Source organism: Protopterus annectens, chromosome 16.part0 (genome assembly GCF_019279795.1).
Source record: "Protopterus annectens isolate FY-2018-M chromosome 16.part0, PAN1.0, whole genome shotgun sequence".
NCBI lineage: Eukaryota > Metazoa > Chordata > Ceratodontiformes > Protopteridae > Protopterus > Protopterus annectens.
Window position 1 is genome coordinate 329,800,054 of NC_056750.1, and position 12,118 is coordinate 329,812,171.

The 12,118-nt window shown below is 36.5% G+C and overlaps 1 protein-coding gene across 2 annotated transcripts in view; it reads left to right on the top strand.

Annotated features, from left to right (window-relative positions):
• The window catches only part of GPSM1 (G protein signaling modulator 1), a 2,081,362-nt gene that overhangs the window by 1,910,442 nt on the left and 158,802 nt on the right, over nt 1–12,118 (top strand). For both annotated transcript variants that reach the window (XM_044058046.1, XM_044058047.1), the window contains one exon: nt 5,427–5,583. In XM_044058046.1, the coding sequence (XP_043913981.1) occupies nt 5,427–5,583 (157 nt within the window). The remainder of the gene's footprint in view (nt 1–5,426; nt 5,584–12,118) is intronic.

Genomic DNA, 12,118 nt, shown 5'->3' on the forward strand with positions numbered 1-12,118 from the left:
AGCTCAATGTATGATCGCAAAGGAGTTGTTTTGTCGTGCAGCCCTTTGTTTGTTTACATTTTAAAAAGTGTGAAATGTAGTTGACCCTCTGAGCCTACATGATTTTACAGATAATGTCACAGATATCAGAAGAAACTAACATAAGATTTCACAAAAAGTCATTTTGATGTGCAGAAAAAAATCCTTTATGATGGTAACGTTGTCCCTTTATTTGAAGGGGATGGTTGATACTAAAATGCAAATTTTGGTCTAGAAGCAAAATGTGTGGATGAAAAACTGTATTCAGGGGAAAAATGTTTCAGAAAAGGTTTTCTACTGCAACTTAATTCATAGAAGCATATTTTCCTTACCAGAATACAGTGCATGAACTGGAAAGCTCATGTCTGAATAAAACAGCCATCAACTACTTGTCATCTAATCTTGAGAAACTCACTTATCATGCTTTTGTTTGTTGTTACCTGTGCCCTTCTGGCCCTTTCCCGGGGGGGGGGGGGGGGTTGAGAGTCTGAATGTGTGCATGTGTTGTTGAATTGGATTGTGCATGTGAACGTATGGCTGAGCATTTCACTGAATGTGATTGAGGGTGAGAGGCTTGTTTGTTGATGGGTGGAAGTGTGTGTGTGTGTGTGTGTGTGTGTGTGTGTGTGTGTGTGCCCTGATTGGTGTCTGAATGTGTGTGGGGGGAGCCTTTGCTAATGTGATGCATGGACCACTAGTGAAAACAATAACGAGGTCAGGTGGGACTGTGCTAGTGTCCGATTCAGAGGCATGGTAATGTGACAATACTGCTGCAATACCCATGTCTGAATCATTTTCTTATTGTCATGCTAATTACCAACCAATTAGCATGAGTGGTGGGCATTACTTTGAATCCTAGGGTAAGTCATGTACTCTGTGCAAATCCAGTGAGAGCTTTTAAGTCCTGTGTAATGTGATGCCATTAAAATGTTGGAATTAAATTGCCATTTTTTTTGTATTTTAGCTTGTTATGGTTCACCTAACAAGTCTGTGCTTAGAAAAAATGTCAGCTGCAAATCTTTGTTGATGCCCACTGGGAAAGCTATATTAAAAATATCAGTAAAGATGTCTCTCCAATATGTTTATGTCTTTGAAATTAAATTGCGCTCAAAACCTTTAGAACACTGCATATATATCTGTCTTGCCAAGGTAGTTCCTGTTTTAAGGAATAATCGTAATTACTGTCCTAACCAAGAAGCAGTTCCAACATAACAAGCAAACACTGAATCAAAACTTCATGTAATGCCGTGTCTGGTATGAAATGGCCTAAATTATTTATAGTCGAAAAATGGCTGAATTTCTTGGTAAGAACTTATTTTATCCAATAATAAGTGAAATGCAGTCAACTAATTATTTTGAATTTCTCTTCAAGTGTTGGTACTTTCTTTTTTTTTTTCCGAACACCTTTATTGTATTATCACTTGTGACATAGGCAAATTTACATTCATGTAAAAGTAATCAAACTATATTAACATAACAAAGATTGTGCTTCACATATATTGCTGTCATATAACCTAAGCAATATTACATAAATTATTCAATTCCTGACTTTTTTTTTAGAAAAGCATCATCTTTAGTAAACCATCACTTACTACATAGGCAGTCATACATTTATATAAATGAAACAAACCACACCGAAACAATCCTAGTTGTAAGCATTTTACATCACAAACCATACTGACACACTCCCAGTTGCAAACATTATGCATCACTTATAATATGCCCAGTCTTTCTCACTCAAGCATTACACAGCTCATTTAAGTCCTGCCGCCTTTTAGACCTCATTCCTCCCTTGTATGTATTGATCCCACATTTCCCATTTTTTCCTATGTAGTTTGCTCCTACCCTTTTCTAAATATCTCACTTCCAGTTGTTTTATCTCTGTTACTGTATTTACTACTTCTAGTATAGTTGGTTTAGATTTTGATTTCCATTTTCTAGTAACTGTTTTTTTGGCAGTCACCATTATTAGACAGAGCAAGGCATTACCATGTCTAAGCAATTCTGATTCTGTATCATAGCTCAGAAAAGTCATCTCCCTCATCAGAACAGTCTGCCCACACAACATCTCTGACACTGCATCCTGCAAGCAATCCTTAAAGTCCACCGAATCACCACACTCCCAGAAAATATGTTCCCGATTACTTTTCTTCCCCTTCACACCTCCAACACTTACTGTCTGCCTGAGGAAAAATTCTCTGGAGTCTACTTGGGGTATTAAAATATCTATGTAAATATTTCCAGGCAAAAATCCTAAATCTTCTATATTTTGTTGTATATTTGGGAGACATGCATATATCCTTCCATTGTTTCTTTGTGAATTGATTACCCAGTCTGTCTTCCCAATCCTTTCTAACCTCCTCTGATTGATTCTTATAGTTATCGTGCAATATTTTATATGCTCTACTAATTAGTCCTTTTTTAATGACAGCTTCTGTTCTAGATTCTATTAAAAACTCTACCAGTGCTGGTCGTTCATTTAGGACACCCCCCCCATTTCTTTCTGTTTCCCTGTACTCTGATATCAATCCTTGATAGGGAAGGCAATCTCTAACCTGCAGTCCAAATAAATTCTTGGCATCTTCCCCTTCTATTACCTTTCCCTCTCTAGTTATTTGCTCCCGATACCTTGGTTCCTTTGCCAGTTTCCTCCAATAAATCCTGGCCCCCTCTTACCTATTGTCTGTACACCTAATTGCAGTCATCCCTATCGGCAGAATCTCCTTTCTCCACTCCTGTGTTGGTTTAGTTCTTAGAATACTTTCTGCTACTTTATGGATGTAATATTCTGCATGATTATTGTTATTCTCCTTAAAGGCCTGCATCCAAAATCACAGTCTCTCCTTGTTTCTTTAGCTTCCCCCATGTTTCATCATGATCCCTTTCCACTTTGAATTATAGTTTTCTGCTTGTGCTATATATGGGAGTCTTAACTGTGTAGCTCTGAAATACCCCTTCAACTCGGGTAATCCGAATCCGCCCTGTTTTAATGGAAGAATCGTCTTATCCCACTTGACTCTTGCCGTCTTCCCCTCCCAGATAGTCATTCAGCACTTTTGTAAGGCTTTCAGGTAAACTGTGTCCTGGTCCATGAATGTACAAAACATAATGGAGGCATTGGCCATTGTTGAAGCACTCAGTGACACTACAGCTCAACCTCCTAAGTTAATTATTTTACATAGCACTAACTTAAGGCACTGGGGTTAGTTTTATTAATATTTCTGTGACAAATAATCTTGCATGTGGTATAAATCATACAAAGGTACTCAGTGGTCCAAGACTGAAATCCATCAGATTTCCTTTAGTAAGTTATACATGCATTTCTTAACTAAAAGGTATCTTGACCATTCCTTAATGCTCACAAAGTGTTCTTAAGAGTGGTGCAAGCTTAAGCCATATACTGGGGAACTTTTTTTACAGCAAATACTTTTTGACGTTGTGTATTATTTAGGTTTGACTATCTATGATGTCTGGATGGTTGTTTAATCAAGAATCTGTTATTATGGGTATAATCCTTCAAAGTATTCCAGCACAACAGGCAAAGGACATGGCATTGATTTCTGTTATGTCTTATGTTATTAAACTATTAAAGGTAAAAGCTTCATGTCTAACATATCAAATGGGAAAATGAGAAGAGGCAACATTATGTAATATAAAACTGGTAAGTGTTGCATTTATGTCACAAAAAGGTGTAATCACAAATCATAATATTAGTTTGTATTCTTATCTGTTTTAATACAACTTTCTTTGTGCTATGACTACATATCTGTATTTTTATACATACCTGGCCAAGAGCTTGAGGATATAATTTACTCCTATAATGCCTGACTCATTGAAGCTCTTTCAGCCTTAAAGATGAAGTAGGCAAACCGATGCAACTATTGTAAATTACTCCTAGGTTATGTGATCTCAATATTACTTCTATTATTTAGGTAGTGCATGCAGGCAGCTCCACTCATAAGAGATTTGTGTTCGTTCATTGACAGGCAGTTGCATAAATCCAAATTAATCTAATCCAAATCACTCAATACTGCTTTCACTGATAACCAAAGTATACTTTTTGCAGACGGCAACTCCACTGCACCCCCATGGGAGAAGACCCATACACACCCCAACTGTATATACTAACAGTTACTTAACAGTGTGGAAATGGGCAGTGTCAGTGATTGCTGAAAATGGTATTCACTGGTATTGACTAAAACAAGATTCATCCAACTGTTCATTGTCTATTTGTTTGGTTTCAGTGGATGAACATGCATGTGGTGCTGTAGTCTAGGTTAGCTTTTACCCATGATTTAAAAAAAAACAGCCCTAGGTTATTCATTTGGTCTCCAGGCTCAGCTGAATGGGTTTCAAAGAGTCAAAAATCAAATATGTAAAACATATCCACCCAGCTTAACAATGTGCATACTGAATTTTCCTAAAACAAACTAAAAGTGAATATGTGCATTACTAAATGATGGATGTGCTAACATTACACATATTTTTGGCACAGCTAATACTCAGCTTGGGGTTCCATGCTTGGACCAAAGCAGTGCTTATTGAGTGCGACAACTTGACATCTGTACTGCCAACCAGTGGAGTGATTAACAGATGAACTAGCAATGTGCCCTTTGGTGTAGGGCATTGTGTTTTTTGAGAAATAAAGGAATAGTGTGTCTACTAGTTGCATTTCCTCACTGCTGTGGTGAGGGATTGATTGAATATCAAGGAACTATATATATCTCTTATATGCTTATTCATAGGTCTCTGGTCACCACCTGGTCTAAAATGTTCTGGTTCTGCATGGTGTGAGGGTGTGTCATCTGTATTGTGATGAGTGTAGATGGGAGTGCAGTGCACCACTGATTATTAGTTAGGTAAGCACTGAACTGAAAAATTATTTTGGCTCAGAGGGGCCTAGTTCTCCCTTGCATAGTAGCAAAGATGGTGTGGTCCGGTGTTAAGATGCAGCTTTTAAGGGTTGACATATATTTTTGCTTATTGGCTGACTTACCTTAGTGGAAGCATAAAGAGTCATTGCATTCCTTCTGAGAGGTAAACAGCTTTTTTGATTTTAAATAAAATGTTTTTCTTGCACTCAGAATTAAACGTTTGACAGCAAATTATATGCACATCTGCTTACAGATGAGGTAGTATAGGATTTCTGATAAACTGCAACAAAATCAAAACAAAAGAATAAATAAAGTAAACTTTATTAAGGGAGTTTCCACAAGTACAAAATAATTTGAAAACCTTAATTTTACTAGACGTAAATAAGGGGCATGGAGAAATTCATCATATTTCTTACTGAAGCATATTATAACTGCAGGTATTTATAATACCAGCCACTACTGTAGTCCTTCAAAGGATATGACTGTATCTCATTTATCATAAATATTATTAATTATTTTCTTTCATACTTTTAGAGCATCACTCGTGACCCCTCCAATGAGGAATGTTTCTTTGACCTCCTGAGTAAATTCCAAAGTAATCGAATGGATGACCAGCGCTGTACACTTGAAGAACAAAATGGGGCAACAGGAAATATGCCAACCCCAGTGTCACCGTTAGAAGACAGAAAATGTAAGTGTTTATATCTGGATTTATAATTATCAAGCTGTCCTGCTGTGCAAATGAACAAAAAAACAGCTTTCCTCCTGGTCACAACACTGGACTATTAAAAATTCCATAATAACAAGGACTTTCATTGCTTGATGTATTATGTTTTCACTTTTGGCAGCATTTGAAAGCACATTTTATAACACTGTTAGTTACAGCATTGCTGTTTCATTAAAAAAAAAAAAAAAAAAAAAAAAAGAAGCAAATGAGTTTCACAGGAAGTCTTGCAAATATCTTGTTCTACTGGTCACTAATTGATTCCTTCTGTATCTGTTTAGTTATTGTTTTGTAACGATAGCCAGCTGTTTCTGTTTTTGTGTTGTAATCATTAATCTAGGACTGTTCTTCTTGCAACATGCCTCTGAAAAAGGCAGCTTCTAAGTTGCATAAACCAATCTTTATGTTTTGTGACTATTTTTTATGTAATGCCATTTTAAACTATTGCATTAAGATTATATCACAGGTAGCTAAGATTGCCAAGAATCCTAAAACAGCTACCTCATAGTATGAAACATGAGGAATGGTTTTATGTTGTGGGATGCCACGATATGTAGACCATTCCAGGACATTTTTGGTGATGTTCATTATCCATTCCCAGTATGGCTTATAGTGGTGAGAAAGGTTAGCAATAATGAAAGGCAGAGAGAAGATAAGTAGCCATTGCCACAAATGTATAGTAAAAAAAGATGGTGGCCTTGGATTCATGCTGCAAATGTGAAATGTTAACTGTGAGCAACTCAATCTAAAGCAGCCATGAAGCAAGACATGTATACACAGATAGGCAGAGTGCACTAGTCCTCAGGGTATTGGAAGCATGGTGTGCAACCCAGTTCTGAATTTTACTTCCCTCACACTTCATATAAATATGTCGGTTCATAGACACTGACATTTTCAGGCAGGCCCGCAAGAAGCCATGTAACATAGCAAAAGAGAGGTGAACCACTGGCGGCAGGGCCACACCCCACTGGAAGCCTAACTGAGGAGGAAGAGTTCCTAGCATTCCTGCATGGACATGAAGGCACAGGTGTCATACCTGCAGGAGTGCAGATAGGTTCCAGGACTGTGCTTGTCTGAAGGTGATGCATCAGTTTGGTAACCAGGAAGCTATGTGTGTGTGTAGCAGGTGTGTACTGTGCGTGTTGGCTGGTCACAAATTCTACTACATTTGTTTCACTTATGTACATTATAAGTATGTCACGTGCAGACAGACAGGGCTTGCCATGGACATATTCTCTATTCAATCATTGTACAGTGTGTACTAATTATGTGCATAACACAGGGCTTCACATGTGGAAGGGGTAATCACAAACACTCTTTTCTGACTTGTGTTGTGTAGTCACAGGTTAGACTACAGCTACACTGACACAGCACAAGCTGGCCCAGGACAACAGGCTAATGTCAGCACATATGTAAGGTCTGATGATGCTGAGACATGTACTGAATCTCAGTCAGATGACACCCAGGCAATGTCTGTCTCTCTTCTAGTTGGTCCTCCACCATTGTGCAGGGTAAAGGTAAAACCTTAATCACACCTGAACTACCCTCTCTACATTTAACTCATTCCCTCCACTGGAGCGCTGGACATTAGTATTCTAGCTTACAATGGTTACATCCTGAGCCTTTTGACAATATTAGGTTATAGCCTCACGGTTCAAAGAAATGTTCTTATCAAACCTCTCAACCTTTTGGCACAAGAAATCTGGACAAAGTATGACATAATCTGGGGGCAAAGGGCCAAAAATAGTGAGACATTTGAAATATTGCTCTTATAAACTTAGAAAATTGCTAGAATAACAGAATTTGTGTTAACATGAATTTTCAGAAGAACATGAAGTCTGAAACTCAAAGGCATGTTATTATTTAGTGACTTTAATCCTCAGATCATACTAGTGATTTGTCAGAAAAAACATAACTTTTGTGAAGAACAGGGCAAAAACAAGAGGCAAAAATCTGGGCGTTCTGCAAAAATCTGGACAGTTGAAAGGTATGATTCTTATCTCTAGAACTGCGCGTGTGTTAGTAAAGAGATGAAAATGAAAACCTGATCAGCACAAAGTAATGTGTACAGTGGTCACATTTGGTGCATTCCAAGTCAAAAGTTGGATTTGATAAGCATGCCTCTCAACTGTCCAGATTTTTGCAGAATGTCTAGATTTTTGCCTGAAATTTTTAGTCTGCTCCTCATAAAATTTATGTTTTTTTAGCAAATCACTGGATGATTTGAGGACTGAAGTCACCAAATAATGACAAGCATTTGTGTTTCAGAATTCAAATCCTTCAGAAAATGTATGTCAACACAAACCCTGTTACTTTAGCAACTTTCAAAGTTTATAAGAACAATATTTAAAATCTATCCCTATTTTTGGGCATTCCCCCCCCCCCCCACATTTTTTTAGGCTTTGTCCAAATTTCTTGCACTAAGAGGTTGAGAGGTATGTTTATAAGTCACAATAAAACTGTAAAATGAATTTTTCTAATGTTTTGTAAACAACTTAGTATCGCAGTAGTCACTCAAGCTAAAGATATACTGTTGATATCAATTTGTTCATCCAGCTGTGAGCTTTCAGATGAGCACAGCAAAACTGTCTGTCTTGCTTGGTTGTAGAGATATTTAGAGAAATATGAAAATTACGACAATAAAAATAAATACTAAATGAACAACATTTAATATCGCAGAAATATATGGGATGGTGCGAAGCGAGCTCTGAGATGAAACTGTCACGAAGTACAAAAGATCCACAAATGTTAAAACTCCACGAATTTATTGTTTCCAAAAACAAACTTCGGATAAGCGCTTTCACTACGAATAGCTTCCTCAGATCCTTCTCATAATAACTGAAATACAACCACACATATATAGCAAGTAAAACAATTAAACAATTAACATCATTACAATTTAAAGAAGAAATGATGTATATAAAACAAATTTATGCTAAAACACTTTTAAAAACTTAGTATAGTATATTAGATGGAATATTCTATCTAATAAACTTTATAAAAACTATACTTATAAAGGTATATGTATAAAAGCTATACAAAAATGTATATATAACAAGTGTGTAATGTATGTGCAAAACATAGATATACATACCTATACATCTCATATATGCCTACACACATATATTATGCATACACACTTATATATTATGTATAAGGCATAAAAATCATCTCACATTCTTACGCTGTCTTAATTTAGGTTTTATGGACGCTATTTCATTAAGCCCAGACCCTTTGTCAGCTCTTAAAAGAACTATCCATTCACTTTCCTTACTTTCTGTAAGGGTCCTAATATCTCCACCCCTTTTATTGGGAATCACAACCTCAAGAATTCTGAACAAAAAACTATGCGATTCCCCAGACAATATTATGTGCTTAGCCAATGCATTGTGGCTAGATCCTTTCCTAATATGATATAGATGCTCACGTATCCTGTCTTTAAATGTACGATTCGTCTTACCCATATAAAAAGACAGGCATGCCTGGCATACTGCTAAATACACCACATTAATGCTCATACAATCAGCATCTGCATTGGTTCTGAATATGGTTTTTAAATCAGGATGAAAAAAAGTGGTATTGGTATCAATAGAAGAACAAATATTACAATGGCCACAGGGCTTTGTATATCCATTTTTCTTGGGACCTATTTCAGATTTGGGTGGAGCAAAGTATTCTCTTCAGATTCTTCTTATTTCTGAATAGAAAATGTGGTTTATCACCCACTATCTCTTTCAGGTCACTATCAACCTGCAGGATATCCCAATGTTTTATAATAATTCCCCTAATCTCGGAATAATCGAGGAGAAGGGTGTTATAAATTTAACATATCTGTCAAAGTTATTCTCTTTGCTTATCCCATTAGCACTGTGGGGTCCAAAGTATGGTGTAGCTACTGATGAACGTAATTCATTGGCTTCTTCCAAATGTGTATTTACTTCATTTATATTATATCCTCTATCTGTCAGTCTTCCCTTTAAGTCACCCATTTCTGACATAAATCCTTCATTGGTAGGATTCAATCTGGATGCTCTGATTGCTTGACCTTTCATAACGTTCTTAAAAACAAAGGGTGGGTGCATACTCGATCTCAGAAGTAAAGAATTGCTATAACAAGCTTTGTGATATACACCAGTATTTATGAATACATTGGGCAGTCTCTCAATAAATAGATCTAAGAATTCTATTTTATGAGTGGAGAATTGCATTGTAAATTTGAAACAGTTTGTCAAATTGTTCATAACAAGGAACATGGACTCCAGTTCATCTTTGGTCCCATTCCAAAGAATAAACAAATCATCGACAAAGCGTCGATAGAAAACAACGCGTTCTCTAAATAGAGTCTCAGAAAAAAGGACATGTTCTTCCCAGTAAGCTAGAACCATGTTGGCGTAGCTGTTGGCACAAGGAGTGCCCATTGCTATGCCATCCAGCTGTCTATATATAACGTCTTTGAACATAAACAAGTTGTTCTCCAAAACTAGTTCCAAAAAATGGACTATAAGGTCTATTGACACTGTGGTGTAATCACTATGTTCCTTCAAATAATCAGTTATATAAGCAGGTCCCAAGTTGTTGGGAATGACCGTGAATAATGATTGTACATCAAAAGTGGCAAATAAAAATGTATCAGTACTATCAAATTGCTTGATGTTTTCATATAACTCAACTAGAAACTGTTTTGAGTCTTTTAATACAAATTTATTGTTATTTAACACCCTTCTTAAGTATTTCTCCGTATAAACAGATAAATGCTCAGTAACCCACCCACGGCCTGAAACTATTGGTCTCATGGGTGGGTTGTGGGCATCCTTATGTATTTTAGGTAGACCATTTATAATTGGAATGACAGGTGTTTTGATAACAAGGAAATCATATAGGTCTTTATCTATTAGTCTACTCTTATGGATATCAAGTAAAGTATCCTTAACATATCTAATTATGTCCTGTACTGTCTCTATAGAAATGGCTTCATAATAAATGTCATTGAGCATATAATCCATGGAAGTCTGATATCTCTCAGTATCCATCACAACTACTCGACTACCCTTGTCGGCTGGTCTGATTGTGATAGTTGTATCATTCTGTAGTTTCTTAAGACTAATTCTTTCCTTATGAGTCAAATTGTCCCTCATTCCAACTCCATGTTTGGTATTACAATTGCTGTAATATTTATGTATCTCATCCTCTGTTAATTTTGAGAATGCTTCTATAAGTGGATGGTGTATAGGTACAAAATCACTTAGGTTTTTAAAAGAGGACTCTCTTGTGTTAGCTGACCCATTATTCACTCCTTTATGCAGGTATTTCAACATCACATTCCTACAAAATATTTTTAAATCTATAACGGTGTCAGCCAGTCTACTCTTACTCCTAGGTATAAAATTAAGTCCTTTGCTCAATAAATTGATATCATCTAAAGTCAGGGTAACACTAGATAAATTTTAAACTAATTTTTGCTGTTCCACATTTTCTTTACGGTATGATGGGGTTGTGGTTCCCCTGAATATTTCCTCTTCTGCCTCCCCCTGCTCATGGACCGCGTTCTCCGTGGTCCTTTCTTCAGTCGAATTGGCAGGGGAAAAGAAATATCAGTGTTATTCAACTTGTCTGGATGACCTTTTGTTGTTTTGGGTCTAACTACCATCTCAGACCCTTGTTTAGTTATGTCAGGTTTGTTTTTAATTATCTATCTCAGGATATAAATTACTAGTAGATTCCATACTGGGATGCATCAAATGTATGACATCTGTAGAGTCTGTATTGGAACATACTGTCTGAACAGAATTACTCTTACTTAGTTCATTCCCTATGGACTTGTCAAGTATTGAACTCTGTCTATCCTGATTCAAGTCTAATTGTTCATGATTCAGTGCTAAGGAAACATCGCTAGTACGCATACTCTCATTCATTATATTAACATTAGAGGTAGTTAAGACCTCTTCAAACCTAGTACTTTTGTCTTCCTGCCGTAAAGCAGGGAAACTTTTAACAACAGCTTCGTTAACATTCTTAATATCAATATTCAACATATTTTGTCCATTTCTAGGCCACATAAAAACGTGACCTAATTTAAAATCGTTAATGTCCCTGACAGCTTTATGTCTCTTTTGTTGTAAAAGTTTACGTTCAAAGGCAGAAATGCAATCCAAAAGATTCTCAAATAAAGGTTCAACGAGAATGGCAGGATATTCCTTGTAAATTGTCCGTTGCACTTTATTTATGTTAAAAGTTAAAACAGTCTCTTTAGGTATAAAAAAGTCTATGTGGAGCTGTAAATATTTACAGCTAACCTCTATATTGAGTTTTTGCCACTTCGCCAGTAATTCAGGATATTCACGTCCTTGACTGGGCATATTAAAAACACGTAGCCCACGAGGAATAATTTTCTTATCCAGACAAAACTGGAAATGAATTCTCTGTGCCTGGAGGTGTTTTAATTTTAGAAAATCCTTCTCCATCTCTTCGAACAACTTATGCAGCCTCTCCATATCGTCGGTCG